At 45.5% G+C, this 24,861-nt stretch overlaps 1 protein-coding gene across 1 annotated transcript in view; it reads left to right on the top strand.

Moving 5' to 3' along the window:
* Positions 1-690: 690 nt before the first annotated feature.
* Positions 691-24,861, top strand: part of LOC311121572 (partitioning defective 3 homolog B-like) — a gene marked incomplete at both ends in the record, with an annotated part of 31,051 nt that continues 6,880 nt past the window's right edge. The window contains 3 exons of the mRNA XM_084196036.1: positions 691-1,097; positions 2,236-2,375; positions 2,854-2,982. Coding sequence (XP_084052162.1) covers positions 691-1,097; positions 2,236-2,375; positions 2,854-2,982 — 676 coding nt within the window. The remainder of the gene's footprint in view (positions 1,098-2,235; positions 2,376-2,853; positions 2,983-24,861) is intronic.

The following is a 24,861-nucleotide window of genomic DNA, read 5'->3' as shown; positions in this document are numbered from 1 at the left end:
GGCCCCCCTGTTATAATCTCGTGGATTAATCCCCCCCATATATACTGTATATAGATATATATTTTTTTTTTTTTGGGGGGAGAACTCAGTTGAGTTAGAATAGTAGAATACACAAGGTGCAATTTCGTAATTTGGTTGTTGCATCAGCAGTTGTTCTCTTGTTATGTCAGTCACTGACAGTCACTCAATTAGTCCATTAGTCCATGCTAATTTAGTCTAGCCAGCTATCTAAACTTGTAGTAATCATGTTCGAATTACTGACCGGGTGGCGCCCATTGATTTTGTTAGTCACTTTCACACAGATGTCCTGTTCATCTATAAGTGAAATCTGAGAGTTTTCTTAATATAGGGCTGAACCCTAACTTGATCTAGACACATTAATATCATTTTTATGCATATCTCCCATTGACTCCAATACAAGAGTAATGCACAAAGTCTGAGTTATGCACGGTAAGAATTCGACCTATACTGATTTTTGCTGTCAGTAGTATGTTAGTCTAAGGTGCATCTCAAATGACACCCTTCTTTTGACCAGAGCCACCATATGGACCCTGGTCACGCTATAGGGAGTAGGGTGTCATTGTGGATGCATCAGGTGACTCTTTGTGACCCACAGTTTTTGGATTTGAACCATATGTTGTTGTCAGTAGTATGGTTGACTGCCTGTCTGAGTGGTGTGTTCTCCCCCAGGGCACAGGAAGTGTTCCGTTATGCTATGAGGTCCCCCATAGTGCGTCTGGAAGTGGTTCCTGTCTTCAACAGGGAGAGGTACGAGAAGAGCCTGATTGGTCAGCTCTTCAACCAATCAGGCAGTCCCAAAGCCCCACCCAGGACTGCCCCCAATGAGCCTCCTCCAATCAAGCCCGCCTTCAAGTCCTCCGACTCTTCTACTGCCCGATTGGCTGAGGACAGCAGCAGCCTAGAGGGCCGACCAATGGGATCCCCCCATCTCGCCCACCCTGTCCCCGTCAGCCTATCCCCTGTCCCCAAGGGGAAGAGTGACAGCCCTCTCCTGAAGAATAGTCCCACCCTCTCTACCCTGGTGGGCTTCACCAGCAAGAAGGGAGGGAAGAGAATGAAGATCGACTTAAAGAAAGGTATGGAGGAGGAGGAGGAGGAGGAGGAGGAGGAGGAGGATGAGGAGGAGGAGTGGTGGGGGAGGTCTAAGGAGGGGTGAGGAAGGGTGATGAGGTGTGTGGGTGGGGTTGGTATAGAAAGAGACCACATCAGAGGAAGTCAGTAAACCTGATCCTCATCCTAATTCTGAATACAACCTTAGCCATATCTCAGACTGCCCGTCTTAATCTTTTCTTTTTATTGGCCAGTCTGAGATGTGGCTTTTTCTTTGCAACTCTGCCTAGAAGGTCAGCATCCCGGAGTCGCCTCTTCACTGTTGACGTTGAGACTGGTGTTTTGCGGCTACTATTTAATGAAGCTGCCAGTTGAGAACCTGTGAGGCGTCTGTTTCTCAAACTAGACACTAATGTATTTGTCCTCTTGCTCAGTTGTGCACCGGGGCCTCCCACTCCTCTTTCAATTCTGGTTAGAGACAGTTTGCACTGTTCTGTGAAGGGAGTAGTACACAGTGTTGTATGAGATCTTCAGTTTGTTGGCTATTTCTCGCATGGAATAGCCTTCATTTCTCAGAACAAGAATAGACTGACGAGTTTCAGAAGAAAGTTCTTTGTTTCTTGCCATTTTGAGCCTGTAATCGAACCCACAATTGCTGATGCTCCAGATACTCAACTAGTCTCAAGAAGGCCAGTTTTATTGCCTCTAATCAGCACAACAGTTTTCGAGTGTGCTAACATAATTGCAAAATGGTTTTCTAATGATCAATATGACTTTTAAAATGACAAACTTGGATTAGCAAACACAACGTGCCATTGGAACACAGGACTGATGGTTGCTGATAATGGGCCTCTGTACGCCTATGTAGATATTCCATTAGAAATCAGCCGTTTCCAGCTACAATAGCCATTTACAACATTAACAATGTCTACATTGTATTTCTAATCAATTTGATGTTATTTTAATGGACAAAAAAATTTGCTTTTCTTTTGACAACAAGGACATTTCTAAGTGTCCCCAAACTTTTGAACGGTATAGTGAATGTGCACCACATTACCATCTGTTTGTTAATGAATGTGTACCACATTTTCTATTTTTATTATCTTTCAGCTTTTAATGCTGTACTTAGATTCTGAAGAAGTCCCTTTTTGTGTGCGTCTCCAGGTCCCGAGGGTCTAGGCTTCACGGTGGTGACCAGAGACTCGTCTGTACATGGTCCTGGTCCTATCATGGTCAAGAACATCCTGCCACGCGGGGCCGCTGTCAAAGATGGACGCCTGCAGTCAGGCGATCGGATCCTGGAGGTGAGTGACAGCGCAGACAGCCAATCAGTTGGTGAGGGACAGCCCAGACAGCCAATCAGATAGCCAATTGGGAGATAAGGAGGGGCTGAGTTTAGTGGTGGGGCTTTAGGCATTAGCCAATCACAAAATCAGACTGACTTGACGTTATCGTATCACACCTCAAAACTGATATCAACTCAATCGGAATCCATCCTGTTTTTCCAAAACCAATTCCCCTCTGGAACAATAAAGTTGAAATTTGAACTTGATATCCCATAATATTGGATATGTGGGTAATGCATGGTCAGAACATAAAACTGGGTTGGAGCCATTTTATCTGTAGACTTCCTGTCGGTTTTGAGGGGAAAGTGTAAATGAAGGACTGGTTGTTGTTCATACTGTTTTTTTATGTGAGTGCTCTGGTGAGTAAGGTGGCCGTTTCCAATGTATTTCTTACATGTTGCAAATGAACCTTGATCTGGATCCTTTGTGTCCCAAGGTGAACGGTGTGGACATCAGCGGCCGTAGTCAGGAGGAATTGGTAGCCATGTTGAGGAGCACCAGACAGGGAGACAGTGTTGTTCTCGTGGTGGCCAGACAGGAAGACGTGTTCCTACCCAGAGAATTGGTAAGAGTCTTCTCTCATACTAGCCTAGATACTTCCTCCTCATCGCTGCAACTTCCTACTTACGCCTCATCTCTCCTTTCTCCAGAAGTGTGCACTTGTTCACTTCCCTTCATGGATTTGAAAGGAATTGACTGGGACATGGCATCTCCATCTAGCCCGTACCTACACCAATCCAATGCTTTTACATTTGTGGGGGGTAGTGAACGAGTGCACACTTCAGGAGGAAGGAGAGACTATTGGGACGCAGTCAGCGTCTTCTCTTTCTAGATACAGTACTCCTCCTTAGATAGAGGGTTCTCTGTCTAGTCAGTACCACTCCTCCTTAGATAGAGGGTTCTCTGTCTAGTCAGTACTACTCCTTAGATAGATGGTTCTCTGTCTAGTCAGTACTCCTCCTTAGATAGAGGGTTCTCTGTCTAGTCATTACCACTCCTTAGATAGATGGTTCTCTGTCTAGTCAGTACTACTCCTCCTTAGATAGAGGGTTCTCTGTCTAGTCAGTACCACTCCTTAGATAGAGGGTTCTCTGTCTAGTCAGTACCACTCCTTAGATAGAGGGTTCTCTGTCTAGTCAGTACTCCTCCTTAGATAGAGGGTTCTCTGTCTAGTCAGTACTCCTCCTTAGATAGAGGGTTCTCTGTCTAGTCAGTACCACTCCTTAGATAGAGGGTTCTCTGTCTAGTCAGTACTACTCCTCCTTAGATAGAGGGTTCTCTGTCTAGTCAGTACCACTCCTTAGATAGAGGGTTCTCTGTCTAGTCAGTACTCCTCCTTAGATAGAGGGTTCTCTGTCTAGTCAGTACTCCTCCTTAGATAGAGGGTTCTCTGTCTAGTCATTACCACTCCTTAGATAGAGGGTTCTCTGTCTAGTCAGTACTACTCCTCCTTAGATAGAGGGTTCTCTGTCTAGTCAGTACCACTCCTTAGATAGAGGGTTCTCTGTCTAGTCAGTACTCCTCCTTAGATAGAGGGTTCTCTGTCTAGTCAGTACCACTCCTTAGATAGAGGGTTCTCTGTCTAGTCAGTACTCCTCCTTAGATAGAGGGTTCTCTGTCTAGTCAGTACTCCTCCTTAGATAGAGGGTTCTCTGTCTAGTCAGTACCACTCCTTAGATAGAGGGTTCTCTGTCTAGTCAGTACTCCTCCTTAGATAGAGGGTTCTCTGTCTAGTCATTACCACTCCTTAGATAGAGGGTTCTCTGTCTAGTCAGTACTACTCCTCCTTAGATAGAGGGTTCTCTGTCTAGTCAGTACCACTCCTTAGATAGATGGTTCTCTGTCTAGTCAGTACTCCTCCTTAGATAGTGGGTTCTAAACCTTAACAACTACAACTTCTGTGTCCACCTCCTCCTCTTCCTCCTCCTCAGGTATTCTACTAATCAACCAACCTATATATTCCTCTAAAGTCATCCTGCACTGCTACAACTTCCAACTTCAATTCATTCAATCCATCCAGTCAATCAATCTATGAATAAAACAATGTTATTTTCTCATCAACCATTTCTCTCTGTGGTTCATTTCTTCTGTTGGTCTTCTGCTGCACCACACACACACACACTCACACACACACACACACTCTCACACACACACACACACACACACACACACACACACACTCACTCACTCACTCACTCACTCACTCACTCACTCACTCACTCACTCACTCACTCACTCACTCACTCACTCACTCACTCACTCACTCACCTCACTCACTCACACACTGCATATATACATCTGAGTGTCAGCCTGTTTCTGGAGAATAAAGTAGCAGATCAGGTAGCGACAGGAGGGCTATGCATCAGGTAGCGACAGGAGGGCTATGCATCAGGTAGCGAGAGGAGGGCTATGCATCAGGTAGCGAGAGGAGGGCTATGCATCAGGTAGCGACAGGAGGGATATGCATCAGGTAGCGAGAGGAGGGCTATGCATCAGGTAGCGACAGGAGGGATATGCATCAGGTAGCGAGAGGAGGGCTATGCATCAGGTAGCGACAGGAGGGCTATGCATCAGGTAGCGACAGGAGGGATATGCATCAGGTAGCGAGAGGAGGGCTATGCATCAGGTAGCGACAGGAGGGCTATGCATCAGGTAGCGAGAGGAGGGCTATGCATCAGGTAGCGAGAGGAGGGCTATGCATCAGGTAGCGAGAGGAGGGCTATGCATCAGGTAGCGAGAGGAGGGCTATGCATCAGGTAGCGAGAGGAGGGCTATGCATCAGGTAGCGAGAGGAGGGCTATGCATCAGGTAGCGAGAGGAGGGCTATGCATCAGGTAGCGACAGGAGGGCTATGCATCAGGTAGCGAGAGGAGGGCTATGCATCAGGTAGCGAGAGGAGGGCTATGCATCAGGTAGCGACAGGAGGGCTATGCATCAGGTAGCGAGAGGAGGGCTATGCATCAGGTAGCGAGAGGAGGGCTATGCATCAGGTAGCGAGAGGAGGGCTATGCATCAGGTAGCGACAGGAGGGCTATGCATCAGGTAGCGAGAGGAGGGCTATGCATCAGGTAGCGAGAGGAGGGCTATGCATCAGGTAGCGACAGGAGGGCTATGCATCAGGTAGCGAGAGGAGGGCTATGCATCAGGTAGCGACAGGAGGGCTATGCATCAGGTAGCGAGAGGAGGGCTATGCATCAGGTAGCGACAGGAGGGCTATGCATCAGGTAGCGACAGGAGGGCTATGCATCAGGTAGCGACAGGAGGGCTATGCATCAGGTAGCGACAGGAGGGCTATGCATCAGGTAGCGACAGGAGGGCTATGCATCAGGTAGCGACAGGAGGGCTATGCATCAGGTAGCGACAGGAGGGCTATGCATCAGGTAGCGAGAGGAGGGCTATGCATCAGGTAGCGAGAGGAGGGCTATGCATCAGGTAGCGAGAGGAGGGCTATGCATCAGGTAGCGAGAGGAGGGCTATGCATCATCTGCTTAGTGCTGTGTTAACAGTAGCAGATCAGGTAGCGACAGGAGGGCATCATCTGCTTAGTGCTGTGTTAACAGCTCCATCCCTCAACAACATGTCTGTTTCTCTCCCCACGTCACTCGTGTTGTATAGGCCTCTTTTATTTTTCCATTTTTATTTTCCTAGGAAAAGGAGGGCTAGGGACATCAACATACACAATTGCACACTTACATAGACAATGCAATTCATGAGCTATTTTTATTTTTATTTTTTTTAACCTCATATGCATGCCATATGTATAGAGGCTATGAGTCAGTCGTATACTTTTCTCGTTGAACCCTTTGCCTTTCCCTTCTGTCTATGTCTTGACAATGTGGTTCCCTCTCTTCTTCCACTCCCCCTCTCTTTCTCTCTGTCTTCCTGTTCTGTGGGTCTGTCAGTGTTGGGTCAGGGATGGAGAGGTAGAGTGGGTCTGCCAGTGTTGGGTCAGGGAGGGAGAGGTCGAGTGGGTCTGTCAGTGTTGGGTCAGGGAGGGAGAGGTCGAGTGGGTCTGTCAGTGTTGGGTCAGGGAGGGAGAGGTAGAGTGGGTCTGCCAGTGTTGGGTCAGGGATGGAGAGGTAGAGTGGGTCTGCCAGTGTTGGGTCAGGGAGGGAGAGGTAGAGTGGGTCTGCTAACATATACAGTTGAAGTCGGAAGTTTACATACACTGAGGTTGGAGTCATTAAAACTTGGTTTTCAACCACTCCACACATTTCTTGTTAACAAACTATAGTTTTGGCAAGTCGGTTAGGACATCTACTTTGTGCATGACACAAGTAATTTTTCCAACAATTGTTTACAGACAGATTATTTCACTTATAATTCACTGTATCACAATTCCAGTGGGTCAGAAGTTTACATACACTAAGTTGACTGTTCCTTTAAACAGCTTGGAAAATTCCAGAAAATGATGTCATGGCTTTAGAAGCTACTGATAGGCTAATTGACATAATTTTAGTCAATTGGAGGTGTACCTGCGGATGAATTTCAAGGCCTACCTTCAAACTCAGTGCCTCTTTGCTTGACATCATGGAAAAATCAAAAGAAATCAGCCAAGACCTCAGAAAAACAATTGCAGACCTCCAGAAGTCGGGTTCATCCTTTTGGGAGCAATTTCCAAACACCTGAAGGTACCACGTTCATCTATACAAACAATAGTACGCAAGTATAAACACCATGGGACCACGCAGCCGTCATACCGCTCAGGAAGGAGACGCGTTCTGTCTCCTAGAGATGAACATACTTTGGTGCGAAAAGTGCAAATTAATCCCAGAACAACAGCAAAGGACCTTGTGAAGATGCTGGAAGAAACAGGTACAAAAGTATCTATATCCACAGTAAAACAAGTCCTATATCGACATAACCTGAAAGGTCGCTCAGCAAGGAAGAAGCCACTGCTCCAAAACCACCATAAAAAAGCCAGACTACGGTTTGCAACTGCACATGGGGACAAAGATCGTACTTTTTGGAGAAATGTCCTCTGGTCTGATGAAACAAAAATAGAACTGTGGCCATAATGGCCATCGTTATGTTTGGAGGAAAAAGGGGGTTGCTTGCAAGTCGAAGAAAACCATCCCAACCGTGAAGCACGGGGGTGGCAGCATCATCCTGTGGGGGTGCTTTGCTGCAGGAGGGACTGGTGCACTTCACAAAATAGATGGCATCATGAGGAAGGAAAATTATGTGGATATATTGAAGCAACATCTCAAGACATCAGTCAGGAAGTTAAAGCTTGGTCGCAAATGGGTCTTCCAAATGGACAATGACCCCAAGCATACTTTCAAAGTTGTGGCAAAATGGCTTAAGGACAACAAAGTCAAAGTATTAGAGTGGCCATCACAAAGCACTGACCTCAATCCTATAGAAAATGTGTGGGCAGAACTGAAAAAGCGTGTGCGAGCAAGGAGGCCTACAAACCTGACTCAGTTACACCATCTCTGTCAGGAGGAATTGGCCAAAATTCACCCAACTTATTGTGGGAAGCTTGTGGAAGGCTACCCAAAACGTTTGACCCAAGTTAAACAATTTAAAGGCAATGCTACCAAATACTAATTGAGTGTATGTAAACCTCTGACTCACTGGGAATGTGATGAAATAAAAAAAAAGCTGCAATAAATCATTCTCTCTACAATTATTCTGACATTTCACATTCTTAAAATAAAGTGGTGATCCTAACTGACCTAAAACAGGGAATTTTTACTAGGATGAAATGTCAGGAATTGTGAAAAACTGAGTTTAAATGTATTTGGCTAAGGTGTATGTAAACTTCCGACTTCAACTGTACCTGTTCAGGAAATACACCTCCACTTGCCTCTATTGCCTCATCTGTCTATTCATTTAGACCTTCTCTACTCTTACTGTTCTTGTAGATGAAGGTCTGTGAGTGGAATCCCACCTCCTTCCTTTCTCATGGTTCATGAATCATATATAACTCATCGTCTTCATAAACACCAGTTAATGCCGTGTGGAAAATATAGCCCTATCCCTGTGTCTTGACAGTCGGTAGACTAAACACATGAAAGCTGTGAAGTACCACTTGGAGAGGCAGAATAGCTAGCAGAAACACCATCCATGCTGCCAGACCTCTGTCTTCCTCCTGTGTATTTAGATACAGTAATGAATGAGGCCAGCTCATTTTCACTGTATTGAGATTCACACGAACTACGTCCCAATTGTCACCCTATTCCCTACATAGTGCACTACCCAGTGGGTCCTTATCAACAGTAGAGCAGCACAAGGCATAGGGTGCCCTTTGGGACGAAGCCACTGCTTGTTTAGAGTGATTACTCTGCTGAGTTAGGTGTGGCTCTCATCAATTACTACAGTTCCCTGATCCTCACCGTCTAGCCCTTCAGAAACACTGGCTCTATTAAAAGTGTGACTGGATCAGTGTGTGTGGATGTGCACGTGCGTGTGTGTGTTTGTGTGTGTGTGCGCGCGCACGTGCATGACTGTCAGGATGACTACATAACTACAGACGGTAACTAGGCCCCCACATGACTCACACTTCAAACCAATTAACTGCCTCAACCCTGAATGCATGAATTACCCATGATGCATTAGCATGTTTTACAACCCTGGTGTGTGTAGTTGCTGGTAGACAGTTATTCCTGAGGGGGGGGGGGGGTACTACTGTACATGCCATGCAGACATGGTGTGGAACACTAAATACAATATGTCATTGTAATGGGATCCTGAGGTATTGTAACACCATGTATTACACACCTCCATTTAGCCTCTACTGATCCTGATCGATATGTATCACACCTCCATTTAGCCTCTACTGATCCTGATCGATATGTATCACACCTCCATTTAGCCTCTACTGAATCCTGATCGATATGTATCGCACCTCCATTTAGCCTCTACTGATCCTGATCGATATGTATCACACCTCCATTTAGCATCTACTGATCCTGATCGATATGTATCACACCTCCATTTAGCCTCTACTGATCCTGATCGATATGTATCACACCTCCATTTAGCCTCTACTGATCCTGATCGATATGTATCACACCTCCATTTAGCCTCTACTGATCCTGATCGATATGTATCACACCTCCATTTAGCCTCTACTGAATCCTGATCGATATGTATCGCACCTCCATTTAGCCTCTACTGATCCTGATCGATATGTATCACACCTCCATTTAGCATCTACTGATCCTGATCGATATGTATCACACCTCCATTTAGCCTCTACTGATCCTGATCGATATGTATCACACCTCCATTTAGCCTCTACTGATCCTGATCGATATGTATCACACCTCCATTTAGCCTCTACTGATCCTGATCGATATGTATCACACCTCCATTTAGCCTCTACTGATCCTGATCGATATGTATCACACCTCCATTTAGCCTCTACTGATCCTGATCGATATGTATCACACCTCCATTTAGCCTCTACTGATCCTGATCGATATGTATCACACCTCCATTTAGCCTCTACTGATCCTGATCGATATGTATCACACCTCCATTTAGCCTCTACTGATCCTGATCGATATGTATCACACCTCCATTTAGCCTCTACTGATCCTGATCGATATGTATCACACCTCCATTTAGCATCTACTGATCCTGATCGATATGTATCACACCTCCATTTAGCCTCTACTGATCCTGATCGATATGTATCACACCTCCATTTAGCCTCTACTGATCCTGATCGATATGTATCACACCTCCATTTAGCCTCTACTGATCCTGATCGATATGTATCACACCTCCATTTAGCCTCTACTGATCCTGATCGATATGTATCACACCTCCATTTAGCCTCTACTGATCCTGATCGATATGTATCACACCTCCATTTAGCCTCTACTGATCCTGATCGATATGTATCACACCTCCATTTAGCCTCTACTGATCCTGATTGATATGTATCACACCTCCATTTAGCCTCTACTGATCCTGATCGATATGTATCACACCTCCATTTAGCCTCTACTGATCCTGATCGATATGTATCACACCTCCATTTAGCCTCTACTGATCCTGATCGATATGTATCACACCTCCATTTAGCCTCTACTGATCCTGATCAGGGTGGGATGGGTTGCCAGGTACATGTATGATGTGTGTAAGTTGTGGATTGAGCCAGTGAGACTGCTGGGTAGGTACTAGGTTGGTATATGTGTAGAATGTGAGAGAGATGTTGATTGGTTACTGATAAGTAGGTAAGATGTGGATTTAATCACTAGGCAGGTTTCCGTCGACCTAGGTGGAAATGGCAGCTATAGGAGACATTTTCTAAAGATCGCCAACATATTTATCTATTCAACAGGGGTGGATTTTTATTTTGTATAACTGTCTTTATTGCTAAATATTATGATGGAATCTGTAATTTTGTAATAAATGATTTCAGAATAATGTTTAAGGTAGGCGGGGCGCGTGATGTCATCGCATAACTATAAAGCTCCACTCCACACACATTTCTAAATGCCTTCTGCTTGTTAAATCAATTGTTCAACTATGCAAATAATGTTTATTTGCAGGACAAGGATTGTCTTGACTTTCAAGAATGCCTGAATTGCTTAGCCTTGCTCTTCTGGTTGGCTTAGATGCAAGTTTCACCATCCAATTATTTCCAATCTAGGATACAGGAGTTTCACCGTGGACCAGGACCGTGGCGATACACTGGCACATGATAATTATTAGAATAATGGAAACGCCACCGTAGCAGGCAATTGTCACATCTTTTTTTCAATGCAAGCTTTCTAAATGAATAGAAAACATATAATTGGCCAAGTTAATGGAAGCACAGCTGAGACTGTGGTGTGCAGGTAGGTTGGACGGGAGAGTCCAGGTGTGGATTAATAAATGGTATGAACTGTAGGAGGTGGTGATTGAGGCTGTGCTGAGTGCTGTGACGGCTCCCAGGAGGCAGTGGGGAGAGGACCGGGCCCTGTAGGCAGCAGGCATGGGGGTTTACTCCTCTGTCAGGGGAACAATGGAGACTCAGTATTTATAGCTGCCAGATTAGCTGTCTGCCGCTGAAAGACTACCTCTTCACCTTCCGCCTTTATCAGTCTCTCTCTCTCTCTCTCTCTCTCTCTCTCTCTCTCTCTCTCTCTCTCTCTCTCTCTCTCTCTCTCTCTCTCTCTCTATCTCTCTCTATCTCTCTCTATCTCTCTCTCTCTCTCTCTCTGTCTCTATCTATCTCTCTCTCTCTCTCTCTCTCTCTCTCTCTCTCTCTCTCTCTCTCTCTCTCTCTCTGTGTGGCTCTCTCTGTCTCTCTCTCTCTCTCTCTCTCTCTCTCTCTCTCTCTCTCTCTCTCTCTCTCTCTCTCTCTCTCTCTCTCTCTCTCTCTTTCCCTCCCTCTCTCAATTCAATTTCAATTTCAGAGCTTTATTGACATGGGAAACATATGTTAACATTGCCAAAGCAAGTGAAGTAGATAATAAACAAAAGTGAAATAAACAATAAATATTAACAGTAAACATTACACTCAGAAGTTTCAAAAGAATAAAGACATTTCAAATGTCATATTATGTCTATATACAGTGTTATAACAATGTGCAAATAGTTAAAGTACAAATGGGAAAATAAATAAACATAAATATGGGTTGCATTTACAATGGTGTTTGTTCTTCACTGGTTGCCCTTTTCTTGTGGCAACAGGTCACAAATCTTGCTGCTGTGATGGCACACTGTGGTTTTTCACCCAGTAGATAAGGGAGTTTATCAAAATTGGGCTTGTTTTCGAATTCTTTGTGGGTCTGTGTAATCTGAGGGAAATATGTGTCTCTAATATGGTCATACATTTGGCAGGAGGTTAGGAAGTGCAGCTCAGTTTCCACCTCATTTTGTGGGCAGTGTGCACATAGCCTGTCTTCTCTTGAGAGCCAGGTCTGCCTACGGCGGCCTTTCTCAATAGCAAGGCTATGCTCACTGAGTCTGTACATAGTCAAAGCTTTCCTTCATTTTGGTTTATTCACAGTGGTCAGGTATTCTGCCACTGTGTACCCTCTGTTTAGGGCCAAATAGCATTCTAGTTTGCTCTGTTGTTTTGTTAATTTTCCCAATGTGTTAAGTAATTGTCTTTTTGTTTTCTCATGATTTGGTTGGGTCTAATTGTGTTGCTGTCCTGGGGCTCTGTGGGGTCTGTTTGTGTTTGTGAACAGAAATGCCACACACCCTGCTGTCCTCTGAGTGTGGTAGGATGGTCCCACTGGCCTGCACTGAACTGGAGACAAATTAACTAGTAATGAGGATATTCGATTTGACTCTGGGAGGAGAGAGAGCAGTTCATAAAATAGTTTCCTGACCAGAAGGACAGCGATAAAGGCTTGGGAGCCTGAGATTGGCCCACATTTCTTCTGCTTCTGGTTAATCCCCCTCCATAATTACTAGGGCCGGGACGATACCAGTACCACTATACTCGTTAGTATCGTTTTAAGGAAACAAAACACGAAGCGGATTTGGCTTCTCTAGGAAAGCAGCCGTAATGTTGTTTTCCAGAGTCACATTTATTTATTTACTATTAGCACACAATATTTTACATACAACATATTTTTATAGGACCAAAGACTTTGGTTTGCTACGTGTTTTCCTTTTTGCCATGGATAAAATATTGCAAACACTGGTATCGTCACAGCCCTAATAATGAGCATTCATTTAGACTACAGTTATAGTTAACCGAGATCCATTTGACTCATTCAACCCCCTTGTGTCAGACCCCCGTCACTTTTAGTCTTTGTGTTTCTTGACCTCCTAGAGAGAGGATTACAGAGGAGAGAGCAGATGAGGGTAAGGAGTTCATCTGGCCGGTTCCCTCATCTTTAGTTGTGTATTTTTCTGTAATCGTGCCTCCGTCCAAAGTGTGTGTGTGTGTGTGTGTGTGTGTGTGTGTGTGTGTGTGTGTGTGTGTGTGTTAATATTCTTGCTGGTTGTATGTTACCCATACGGAGTAGTAACCTACAGTGAGGGGAAAAAAGTATTTGATCCCCTGCTGATTTTATACATTTGCCCACTGACAAAGACATGATCAGTCTATAATTTTAATGGTAGGTTTATTTGAACAGTGAGAGACAGAATAACAACAAAAAAATCCAGAAAAACGCATGCCAAAAATGTTATGAATTGATTTGCATTTTAATGAGGGAAATAAGTATTTGACCCCTCTGCAAAACATGACTTAGTACTTGGTGGCAAAACCCTTGTTGGCAATCACAGAGGTCTGATGTTTCTTGTAGTTGGCCACTAGGATTGCACACATCTCAGGAGGGATTTTGTTCCACTCCTCTTTGCAGATCTTCTCCAAGTCATTAAGGTTTCGAGGCTGACGTTTGGCAACTCGAACCTTCAGCTCCCTCCACAGATTTTCTATGGGATTCAGGTCTGGAGACTGGCTAGACCACTCCAGCACCTTAATGTGCTTCTTCTTGAGACACTCCTTTGTTGCCTTGGCCGTGTGTTTTGGGTCATTGTCATGCTGGAATACCCATCCACGACCCATTTTCAATGCCCTGGCTGAGGGAAGGAGGTTCTCACCCATGATTTGACGGTACATGGCCCCATCCATCGTCCCTTTGATGCGGTGAAGTTGTCCTGTCCCCTTAACAGAAAAACACCCCCAAAGCATAATGTTTCCACCTCCATGTTTGACGGTGGGGATGGTGTTCTTGGGGTCATAGGCAGCATTCCTCCTCCTCCAAACACGGTGAGTTGAGTTGAGTTGATGCCAAAGAGCTCAATTTTGGTCTCATCTGACCACAACACTTTCACCCAGTTCTCCTCTGATTCATTCAGATGTTCATTGGCAAACTTCAGACAGGCCTGTATATGTGCTTTCTTGAGCAGGGGGACCTTGCGGGCGCTGCAGGATTTCAGTCCTTCATGGCGTAGTGTGTTACCAATTGTTTTCTTGGTGACTATGGTCCCAGCTGCCTTGAGATCATTGACAAGATCCTCCCGTGTAGTTCTGGGCTGATTCCTCACCGTTCTCATGATCATTGCAACTCCACGAGGTGAGATCTTGCATGGAGCCCCAGGCCGAGGGAGACTGACAGTTCTTTTGTGTTTCTTCCATTTGCGAATAATCGCACCAACTGTTATCACCTTCTCACCAAGCTGCTTGGCGATGGTCTTATAGCCCATTCCAGCCTTGTGTAGGTCTACAATCTTGTCCTTGACATCCTTGGAGAGCTCTTTGGTCTTGGCCATGGTGGAGGGTTTGGAATCTGATTGATTGATTGCTTCTGTGGACAGGTGTCTTTTATACGGGACGATATCTGCTGGACTGTTCCTTTTTACGGTACTACATCCTGTTTATGTTTAGCCTCAGCCCAAACATGGTTAGTTTATTGTTGTTTCGGTTATTTCTAATTGTACTATATCACTGTAGACCCCCCAGCCTAGCTAAACCTGCCTTAGATAGCTCCTTTGCCCCTCCCCCTATACACGCGGAGACCGACTCAATTGATGCCTCCAGCGATGCTATCTCTTTCATTGTTACCCAACGCTTAGGTTTACCTCCACTTTACTCATATCCTTCCATATCCTTGTCTGTACATAATGCCCTGAATCTTTTCTATAACACCCGGAAATCTGCCCCCTTTATTCTATGTACCCAACGCACTAGAAGACCAGTTCTTAAAGCCTTTAGCCGTATCCTTATTCTAGTCCTCCTCTGTTCCTCTGGTGATGTAGAGGCTAACCCAGGCCCTGCAGCCCTCAGTATCACTCCTACTCCCCAGGCGCTATCATTTGATGACTTCTGTAATCGCAAAAGTCTTGGTTTCTTGCACATAAATATCAGAAGTCTACTTCCTAAGTTTGAGTTATTCACTGCGTTAGCACACTCTGCCAACCCTGATGTTCTAGCAGTGTCTGAATCCTGGCTCAGGAAGGCCACCAAAAATTCTGAAATTTCCATCCCCAACTATAACATTTTCCGTCTAGATAGAACTGCCAAAGGGGGTGGAGTTGCAATCTACTGTAGAGATAGCCTGCAGAGCTCTATCATACTATCCAGGTCTGTGCCCAAACAGTTTGAGCTTCTACTTCTAAAAATCCACCTTTCCAGAAATAAGTCTCTCACTGTTGCCGCTTGCTACAGACCCCCCTCAACCCCCAGCTGTGCCCTGGACACCATATGTGAATTGATTGCCCCCCATTTATCCTCAGAGTTTGTACTGCTTGGTGACCTAAATTGGGATATGCTTAATACCCCAGCCATCCTACAATCCAAGCTAGATGCCCTCAACCTCACGCAAATTATCAACGAACCTACCAGGTACAACCCTAAATCCGTAAACATGGGTACCCTCATAGATATCATCCTGACTAACATACCCTCTAAATACACCTCAGCTGTCTTCAACCAGGATCTCAGCGATCACTGCCTTATTGCCTGCGTCCGTAACGGGTCCGCGGTCAAACGACCACCCCTCATCACTGTCAAACGCTCCCTAAAACACTTTAGCGAGGAGGCCTTCCTAATTGACCTGGCCCAGGTATCCTGGATGGATATAGATCTCATTCCGTCAGTAGAGGATGCCTGGTTGTTCCTTAAAAGTAATTTCCTCTCAATCTTAAATAAACATGCCCCATTCAAAAAATACAGAACTAAGAACCGATATAGCCCCTGGTTCTCCTCAGACTTGACTGCCCTTGACCAGCACAAAAACATCCTGTGGCGTACAGCATTAGCATCAAATAGCCCCCGCGATATGCAACTTTTCAGGTAAGTTAGGAACCAATATACACAAGCAGTCAGGAAAGCAAAGGCTAACTTTTTCAAACAGAAATTTGCATCCTGTAGCACTAACTCCAAAAAGTTTTGGGACACTGTAAAGTCCATGGAGAATAAGAGCACTTCCTCCCAGCTGCCCACTGCACTGAGGCTAGGAAACACTATCACCACCGATAAATCTACAATAATCGAGAATTTCAACAAGCATTTTGCTACAGCTGGCCATGCTTTCCATCTGGCTACCACTAACCCGGCCACCAACTCTGCACCCTCTGCTGCAACTTGCCCATGCCCCCCCCGCTTCTCCTTCACACAAATTCAGACAGCTGATGTTTTGAAAGCGCTGCAAAATCTGGACCCCTACAAATCAGCTGGGCTAGACAATCTGGACCCTTTCTTTCTAAAACTAGCCGCCGAAATTGTCGCTACCCCTATTACTAGTCTGTTCAACCTCTCTTTCGTATCATCTGAGATCCCCAGAGTATTCGAAAGCCAAGTTAACAAACAGATCATCGACCATTTCGAATACCACCGTACCTTCTCCGCTATGCAATCCGGTTTCCGAGCTGGTCACGGGTGCACTTCAGCCACGCTCAAGGTCCTAAACGATATTATAACCGCGATTGATAATAGACAGTACTGTGCAACCGTCTTCATCGACCTGGCCAAGGCTTTCGACTCTGTCAACCACCGCATTCTTATTGGCAGACTAAATAGCCTTGGTTTCTGAAATGACTGCCTCGCCTGGTTCACCAACTACTTCTCAGATAGAGTTCAGTGTGTCAAATCGGAGGGCCTGTTGTCTGGACCTATGGCAGTCTCTACGGGGGTGCCACAGGGTTCAATTCTTGGGCCGACACTTTTCTCCGTGTATATCAATGATGTCGCTCTTGCTGCTGGTGACTCTCAGATCCACCTCTACGCAGACGACACCATTTTGTATACATCTGGCCCTTAATTGGACACTGTGTTAACAAACCTCCAAACGAGCTTCAATGCCATACAACAATCCTTCAGTAGCCTCCAACTGCTCTTAAACACTAGTAAAACTAAATGCATGCTTTTCAATCGAACGCTGCTGGCACCCGCCCACCCGACTAGAATCACCACTCTCGACGGGTCTGACCTAGAGTATGTGGACAACTACAAATACCTAGATGTCTGGTTAGACTTTAAACTCAACTTCCAGACTCACATAAAGAATCTCCAATCCAAAGTTAAATCTAGAATCGGCTTCCTATTTCGCAACAAAGCCTCCTTCACTCATGCTGCCAAACATGCCCTCGTAAAACTGACTATCCTACCGATCTTTGACTTCGGCGATGTCATTTACAAAATAGCCTCCAACACTCTACTCAGCAAATTGGATGTAGTCTATCACAGTGCCATCCGTTTTGTCTCCAAAGCCCCATACACTACCCACCACTGTGACCTGTACGCTCTTGTTGGCTGGTCCTCACTACATGTTCGTCGTCAAACCCACTGGCTCCAGGCCATCTATAAATCACTGCTAGGCAAATACCCGCCTTATCTTAGCTCATTGGTCACCATAGCAGCACCCACCCGTAGTCTGCGCTCCAGCAGGTATATCTCACTGGTCATTCCCAAAGCCAACACCTCCTTTGGCCGCCATTCCTTCCAGTTCTCTGCTGCCAATGACTGGAACGAATTGCAAAAATCTCTGAAGCTGGAGACTCTTATCTCCCTCAATAACTTTAAGCATCAGTTGTCAGAGCACCTTACCGATCACTGCACCTGTACACAGCCCATCTGAAATTAGCCCACCCAACTACCTCATCCCTATATTGTTATTTATTTTGCTCTTTTGCACCCCAGTATCTCTATTTGCACATAATCTCTTGCACATCTAGCATTCCAGTGTTAATACTATTGTAATTATTCTGCACTATAGCCTATTTATTGCCTTACCTCCATAACTTGCTACATTTGCACACACTGTATATATATTTTCTGTTGTATTTCTGACTTTATGTTTTTTACCCCATATGTAACTCTGTGTTGTTTTTTATTGCACTACTTTGCTTTATCTTGGCCAGGTCGCAGTTGTAAATGAGAACCTGTTCTCAACTGGCTTCTTACCTGGTTAAATAAAGGTGAAAAAAAAATAATAAAAAAATAATCCTAATCTCAGCTCGTTACCTGTATAAAAGACACCTGGGAGCCAGAAATCTTTCTGATTGAGAGGGGGTCAAATACTTATTTCCCTCATTAAAATGCAAATCAATTTATAACATTTTTGACATGCGTTTTTTCTGGATTTTTGTTGTTGTTATTCTGTCTCTCACTGTTCAAATAAACCTACCATTAAAATTATAGACTGATCATGTCTTTGTCAGTGGGCAAACGTACAAAATCAGCAGGGGATCAAATACTTTTTTCCTTCACTGTACATAGACAGAACAGACAACATTAATATAAATGTCACACAAACCAGGGAGATATGGGCTTAATTAAATTGCCATTACAGCTACATAAATGAATGTCACTAGTTTACGCTGTGTTTATAGGGATAAGGTAAGGTATATGCCTAATCAACTGTTCCTGTCAAGGACAGGTAATAAATGATGAAGAATTATGACATTATATAATCTCCTCCTCTTTCTACACCACCTGTTGTGTTAATGCTGCTTCATCACCTCCCACACACACAGTCAACAAAAAGGAAACCGTTATGGCTGGTCAGTGTCAACACAGAGGAAACCGTTATGGCTGGTCAGTGTCAACACAGAGGAAACCGTTATGGCTGGTCAGTGTCAACAAAAAGGAAACCGTTATGGCTGGGCAGTGTCAACAAAAAGGAAACTGTTATGGCTGGTCAGTGTCAACACAGAGGAAACTGTTATGGCTGGTCAGTGTCAACAAAAAGGAAACCGTTATGGCTGGGCAGTGTCAACACAGAGGAAACCGTTATGGCTGGTCAGTGTCAACACAGAGGAAACCGTTATGGCTGGTCAGTGTCAACACAGAGGAAACTGTTATGGCTGGTCAGTGTCAACACAGAGGAAACCGTTATGGCTGGTCAGTGTCAACAAAAAGGAAACCGTTATGGCTGGTCAGTGTCAACACAGAGGAAACTGTTATGGCTGGTCAGTGTCAACACAGAGGAAACTGTTATGGCTGGTCAGTGTCAACACAGAGGAAACTGTTATGGCTGGTCAGTGTCAACACAGAGGAAACTGTTATGGCTGGTCAGTGTCAACACAGAGGAAACTGTTATGGCTGGTCAGTGTCAACACAGAGGAAACTGTTATGGCTGGTCAGTGTCAACACAGAGGAAACTGTTATGGCTGGTCAGTGTCAACACAGAGGAAACTGTTATGGCTGGTCAGTGTCAACACAGAGGAAACCGTTATGGCTGGTCAGTGTCAACAAAAAGGAAACCGTTATGGCTGGTCAGTGTCAACACAGAGGAAACTGTTATGGCTGGGCAGTGTCAACACAGAGGAAACTGTTATGGCTGGTCAGTGTCAACACAGAGGAAACTGTTATGGCTGGTCAGTGTCAACACAGAGGAAACTGTTATGGCTGGTCAGTGTCAACACAGAGGAAACCGTTATGGCTGGTCAGTGTCAACACAGAGGAAACCGTTATGGCTGGTCAGTGTCAACACAGAGGAAACTGTTATGGCTGGGCAGTGTCAACACAGAGGAAACTATTATGGCTGGTCAGTGTCAACACAGAGGAAACCGTTATGGCTGGGCAGTGTCAACACAGAGGAAACCGTTATGGCTGGGCAGTGTCAACACAGAGGAAACCGTTATGGCTGGTCAGTGTCAACACAGAGGAAACCGTTATGGCTGGTCAGTGTCAACAAAAAGGAAACCGTTATGGCTGGGCAGTGTCAACAAAAAGGAAACTGTTATGGCTGGTCAGTGTCAACACAGAGGAAACTGTTATGGCTGGTCAGTGTCAACAAAAAGGAAACCGTTATGGCTGGGCAGTGTCAACACAGAGGAAACCGTTATGGCTGGTCAGTGTCAACACAGAGGAAACCGTTATGGCTGGTCAGTGTCAACACAGAGGAAACTGTTATGGCTGGTCAGTGTCAACACAGAGGAAACCGTTATGGCTGGTCAGTGTCAACAAAAAGGAAACCGTTATGGCTGGTCAGTGTCAACACAGAGGAAACTGTTATGGCTGGTCAGTGTCAACACAGAGGAAACTGTTATGGCTGGTCAGTGTCAACACAGAGGAAACCGTTATGGCTGGTCAGTGTCAACACAGAGGAAACCGTTATGGCTGGTCAGTGTCAACAAAAAGGAAACCGTTATGGCTGGGCAGTGTCAACAAAAAGGAAACTGTTATGGCTGGTCAGTGTCAACACAGAGGAAACTGTTATGGCTGGTCAGTGTCAACAAAAAGGAAACCGTTATGGCTGGGCAGTGTCAACACAGAGGAAACCGTTATGGCTGGTCAGTGTCAACACAGAGGAAACCGTTATGGCTGGTCAGTGTCAACAAAAAGGAAACCGTTATGGCTGGTCAGTGTCAACACAGAGGAAACTGTTATGGCTGGTCAGTGTCAACACAGAGGAAACTGTTATGGCTGGTCAGTGTCAACACAGAGGAAACTGTTATGGCTGGTCAGTGTCAACACAGAGGAAACTGTTATGGCTGGTCTGTGTCAACACAGAGGAAACTGTTATGGCTGGTCAGTGTCAACACAGAGGAAACTGTTATGGCTGGTCAGTGTCAACACAGAGGAAACTGTTATGGCTGGTCAGTGTCAACACAGAGGAAACCGTTATGGCTGGTCAGTGTCAACAAAAAGGAAACCGTTATGGCTGGTCAGTGTCAACACAGAGGAAACTGTTATGGCTGGGCAGTGTCAACACAGAGGAAACTGTTATGGCTGGTCAGTGTCAACACAGAGGAAACTGTTATGGCTGGTCAGTGTCAACACAGAGGAAACCGTTATGGCTGGTCAGTGTCAACAAAAAGGAAACCGTTATGGCTGGTCAGTGTCAACACAGAGGAAACTGTTATGGCTGGGCAGTGTCAACACAGAGGAAACTGTTATGGCTGGTCAGTGTCAACACAGAGGAAACTGTTATGGCTGGTCAGTGTCAACACAGAGGAAACTGTTATGGCTGGTCAGTGTCAACACAGAGGAAACCGTTATGGCTGGTCAGTGTCAACACAGAGGAAACCGTTATGGCTGGTCAGTGTCAACACAGAGGAAACTGTTATGGCTGGGCAGTGTCAACACAGAGGAAACTATTATGGCTGGTCAGTGTCAACACAGAGGAAACCGTTATGGCTGGGCAGTGTCAACACAGAGGAAACCGTTATGGCTGGGCAGTGTCAACACAGAGGAAACCGTTATGGCTGGTCAGTGTCAACACAGAGGAAACCGTTATGGCTGGTCAGTGTCAACAAAAAGGAAACCGTTATGGCTGGGCAGTGTCAACAAAAAGGAAACTGTTATGGCTGGTCAGTGTCAACACAGAGGAAACTGTTATGGCTGGTCAGTGTCAACAAAAAGGAAACCGTTATGGCTGGGCAGTGTCAACACAGAGGAAACCGTTATGGCTGGTCAGTGTCAACACAGAGGAAACCGTTATGGCTGGTCAGTGTCAACACAGAGGAAACTGTTATGGCTGGTCAGTGTCAACACAGAGGAAACCGTTATGGCTGGTCAGTGTCAACAAAAAGGAAACCGTTATGGCTGGTCAGTGTCAACACAGAGGGAACTGTTATGGCTTGTCAGTGTCAACACAGAGGAAACTGTTATGGCTGGTCAGTGTCAACACAGAGGAAACTGTTATGGCTGGTCAGTGTCAACACAGAGGAAACTGTTATGGCTGGTCAGTGTCAACACAGAGGAAACTGTTATGGCTGGTCAGTGTCAACACAGAGGAAACCGTTATGGCTGGTCAGTGTCAACAAAAAGGAAACCGTTATGGCTGGTCAGTGTCAACACAGAGGAAACTGTTATGGCTGGGCAGTGTCAACACAGAGGAAACTGTTATGGCTGGTCAGTGTCAACACAGAGGAAACTGTTATGGCTGGTCAGTGTCAACACAGAGGAAACTGTTATGGCTGGTCAGTGTCAACAAAAAGGAAACCGTTATGGCTGGTCAGTGTCAACACAGAGGAAACTGTTATGGCTGGTCAGTGTCAACACAGAGGAAACTGTTATGGCTGGTCAGTGTCAACACAGAGGAAACTGTTATGGCTGGTCAGTGTCAACACAGAGGAAACTGTTATGGCTGGTCAGTGTCAACACAGAGGAAACTGTTATGGCTGGTCAGTGTCAACACAGAGGAAACTGTTATGGCTGGTCAGTGTCAACACAGAGGAAACTGTTATGGCTGGTCAGTGTCAACACAGAGGAAACCGTTATGGCTGGTCAGTGTCAACAAAAAGGAAACCGTTATGGCTGGTCAGTGTCAACACAGAGGAAACTGTTATGGCTGGGCAGTGTCAACACAGAGGAAACTGTTATGGCTGGTCAGTGTCAACACAGAGGAAACTGTTATGGCTGGTCAGTGTCAACACAGAGGAAACTGTTATGGCTGGTCAGTGTCAACAAAAAGGAAACCGTTATGGCTGGTCAGTGTCAACACAGAGGAAACTGTTATGGCTGGTCAGTGTCAACACAGAGGAAACTGTTATGGCTGGTCAGTGTCAACAAAAAGGAAACCGTTATGGCTGGTCAGTGTCAACACAGAGGAAACTGTTATGGCTGGTCAGTGTCAACACAGAGGAAACTGTTATGGCTGGTCAGTGTCAACACAGAGGAAACTGTTATGGCTGGTCAGTGTCAACACAGAGGAAACTGTTATGGCTGGTCAGTGTCAACACAGAGGAAACTGTTATGGCTGGTCAGTGTCAACACAGAGGAAACTGTTATGGCTGGTCAGTGTCAACACAGAGGAAACTGTTATGGCTGGTCAGTGTCAACACAGAGGAAACTGTTATGGCTGGTCAGTGTCAACACAGAGGAAACTGTTATGGCTGGTCAGTGTCAACACAGAGGAAACCGTTATGGCTGGTCAGTGTCAACACAGAGGAAACTGTTATGGCTGGTCAGTGTCAACACAGAGGAAACTGTTATGGCTGGTCAGTGTCAACACAGAGGAAACTGTGATGGGCTCCCGAGTGGGGCAGCGGTCTAAGGCACTGCATCTCAGTGCTTGAGGCGTCACTACAGACCCCCTGGTTCGATTCCAGGCTGTATCACAACCGGCCGTGATTGGGAGTCCCATAGGGCTGCTCACAATTGGCCCAGCGTCGTCCGGGTTTGGCCGGTGAAGGCCATCATTGTAAATAAGAATTTGTTCTTAACTGACTTGCCTCGTTAAATAAAGGTTAAATAAAAAATAAAATAAGAACTGAAACAATAGTAGTAATCTCTTTCACATGGATTCACCGTTTGTTGCCTGTTTATATATGATTCCCTTTCAAACAGCCCATCTTTACTTCTTTCCTGTGGGCGTTCACCTTGTATATCGCCATTACTTAGGTGGCAACTGAGCAAGAGACATTCAACTTTGACCCTGTTGTTCATACCATTGTCATGGTAACCTGGCGCAGCATTGATCAAGTTCTAAATTCCTGCGATATGACAGCATGCACTGCTTTCATTTCTTCACATTCACAGTTAGCAGCTCGCCATACTTGTAAATCATTTGTAAATAATTACCTGGGAATGTGTTAATTTTCCTTACAAGGAAGCTAACAAGCTAGCAACAAACAGGGCGGCAGGTAGCCTAGTGGTTAAGAGTGTTGGGCCAGTAACCGAAAGGACGCTGGTTCGAATCCCAACGCAGACTAGGTGAACAATCTGTTGATGTGCCCTTGAGCAAGGCACTTAACCCAAAATTGCTCTTGGAAGTCGCTCTGGATAAGAGCATCTGCTAAATGAAAAAACAAACCATTGTCTAGAAATGTGCTTTTAGTTTCCTGGCTTGCTAGCTAGATCGATCCTAAATAAATGTATAAACATGTGTTTTTTTTGGGTGCAAAACATCTAGCAGCGAACGTTGCTGTTTGGACCAGGCTGCTGAGATGTCATGCAGACGGTTTGGACCAGGCTTCTGCATGCAGACTGTTTGGACCAGGCTTCTGAGATGTCATGCAGACTGTTTGGACCAGGCTGCTCAATGCAGACTGTTTGGACCAGGCTGCTGCATGCATAATGTTTTGACCAGGCTTCTGCATGCAGACCGTTTGGACCAGGCTTCTGCATGCAGACCATTTGGACCAGGCTTCTGCATGCAGACCGTTTGGACCAGGCTTCTGCATGCAGACCATTTGGACCAGGCTTCTGAGATGTCATGCAGACTGTTTGGACCAGGCTGCTGCATGCAGACCATTTGGACCAGGCTTCTGCATGCAGACCGTTTGGACCAGGCTTCTGCATGCAGACCATTTGGACCAGGCTTCTGAGATGTCATGCAGACGGTTTGGACCAGGCTTCTGCATGCAGACTGTTTGGACCAGGCTTCTGAGATGTCATGCAGACTGTTTGGACCAGGCTGCTCAATGCAGACCATTTGGACCAGGCTTCTGCATGCAGACCGTTTGGACCAGGCTTCTGCATGCAGACCATTTGGACCAGGCTTCTGAGATGTCATGCAGACTGTTTGGACCAGGCTTCTGCATGCAGACTGTTTGGACCAGGCTTCTGAGATGTCATGCAGACTGTTTGGACCAGGCTGCTCAATGCAGACTGTTTGGACCAGGCTGCTGCATGCAGACCATTTGG

The sequence above is a fragment of the Coregonus lavaretus genome, assembly GCF_964263955.1.
Source record: "Coregonus lavaretus genome assembly, contig: HAP1_SCAFFOLD_6125, whole genome shotgun sequence".
Taxonomy (NCBI): domain Eukaryota; kingdom Metazoa; phylum Chordata; class Actinopteri; order Salmoniformes; family Salmonidae; genus Coregonus; species Coregonus lavaretus.
Note: the sequence above shows the minus strand (reverse complement) of the source record. Positions and strands in the feature narration are given on the sequence as shown.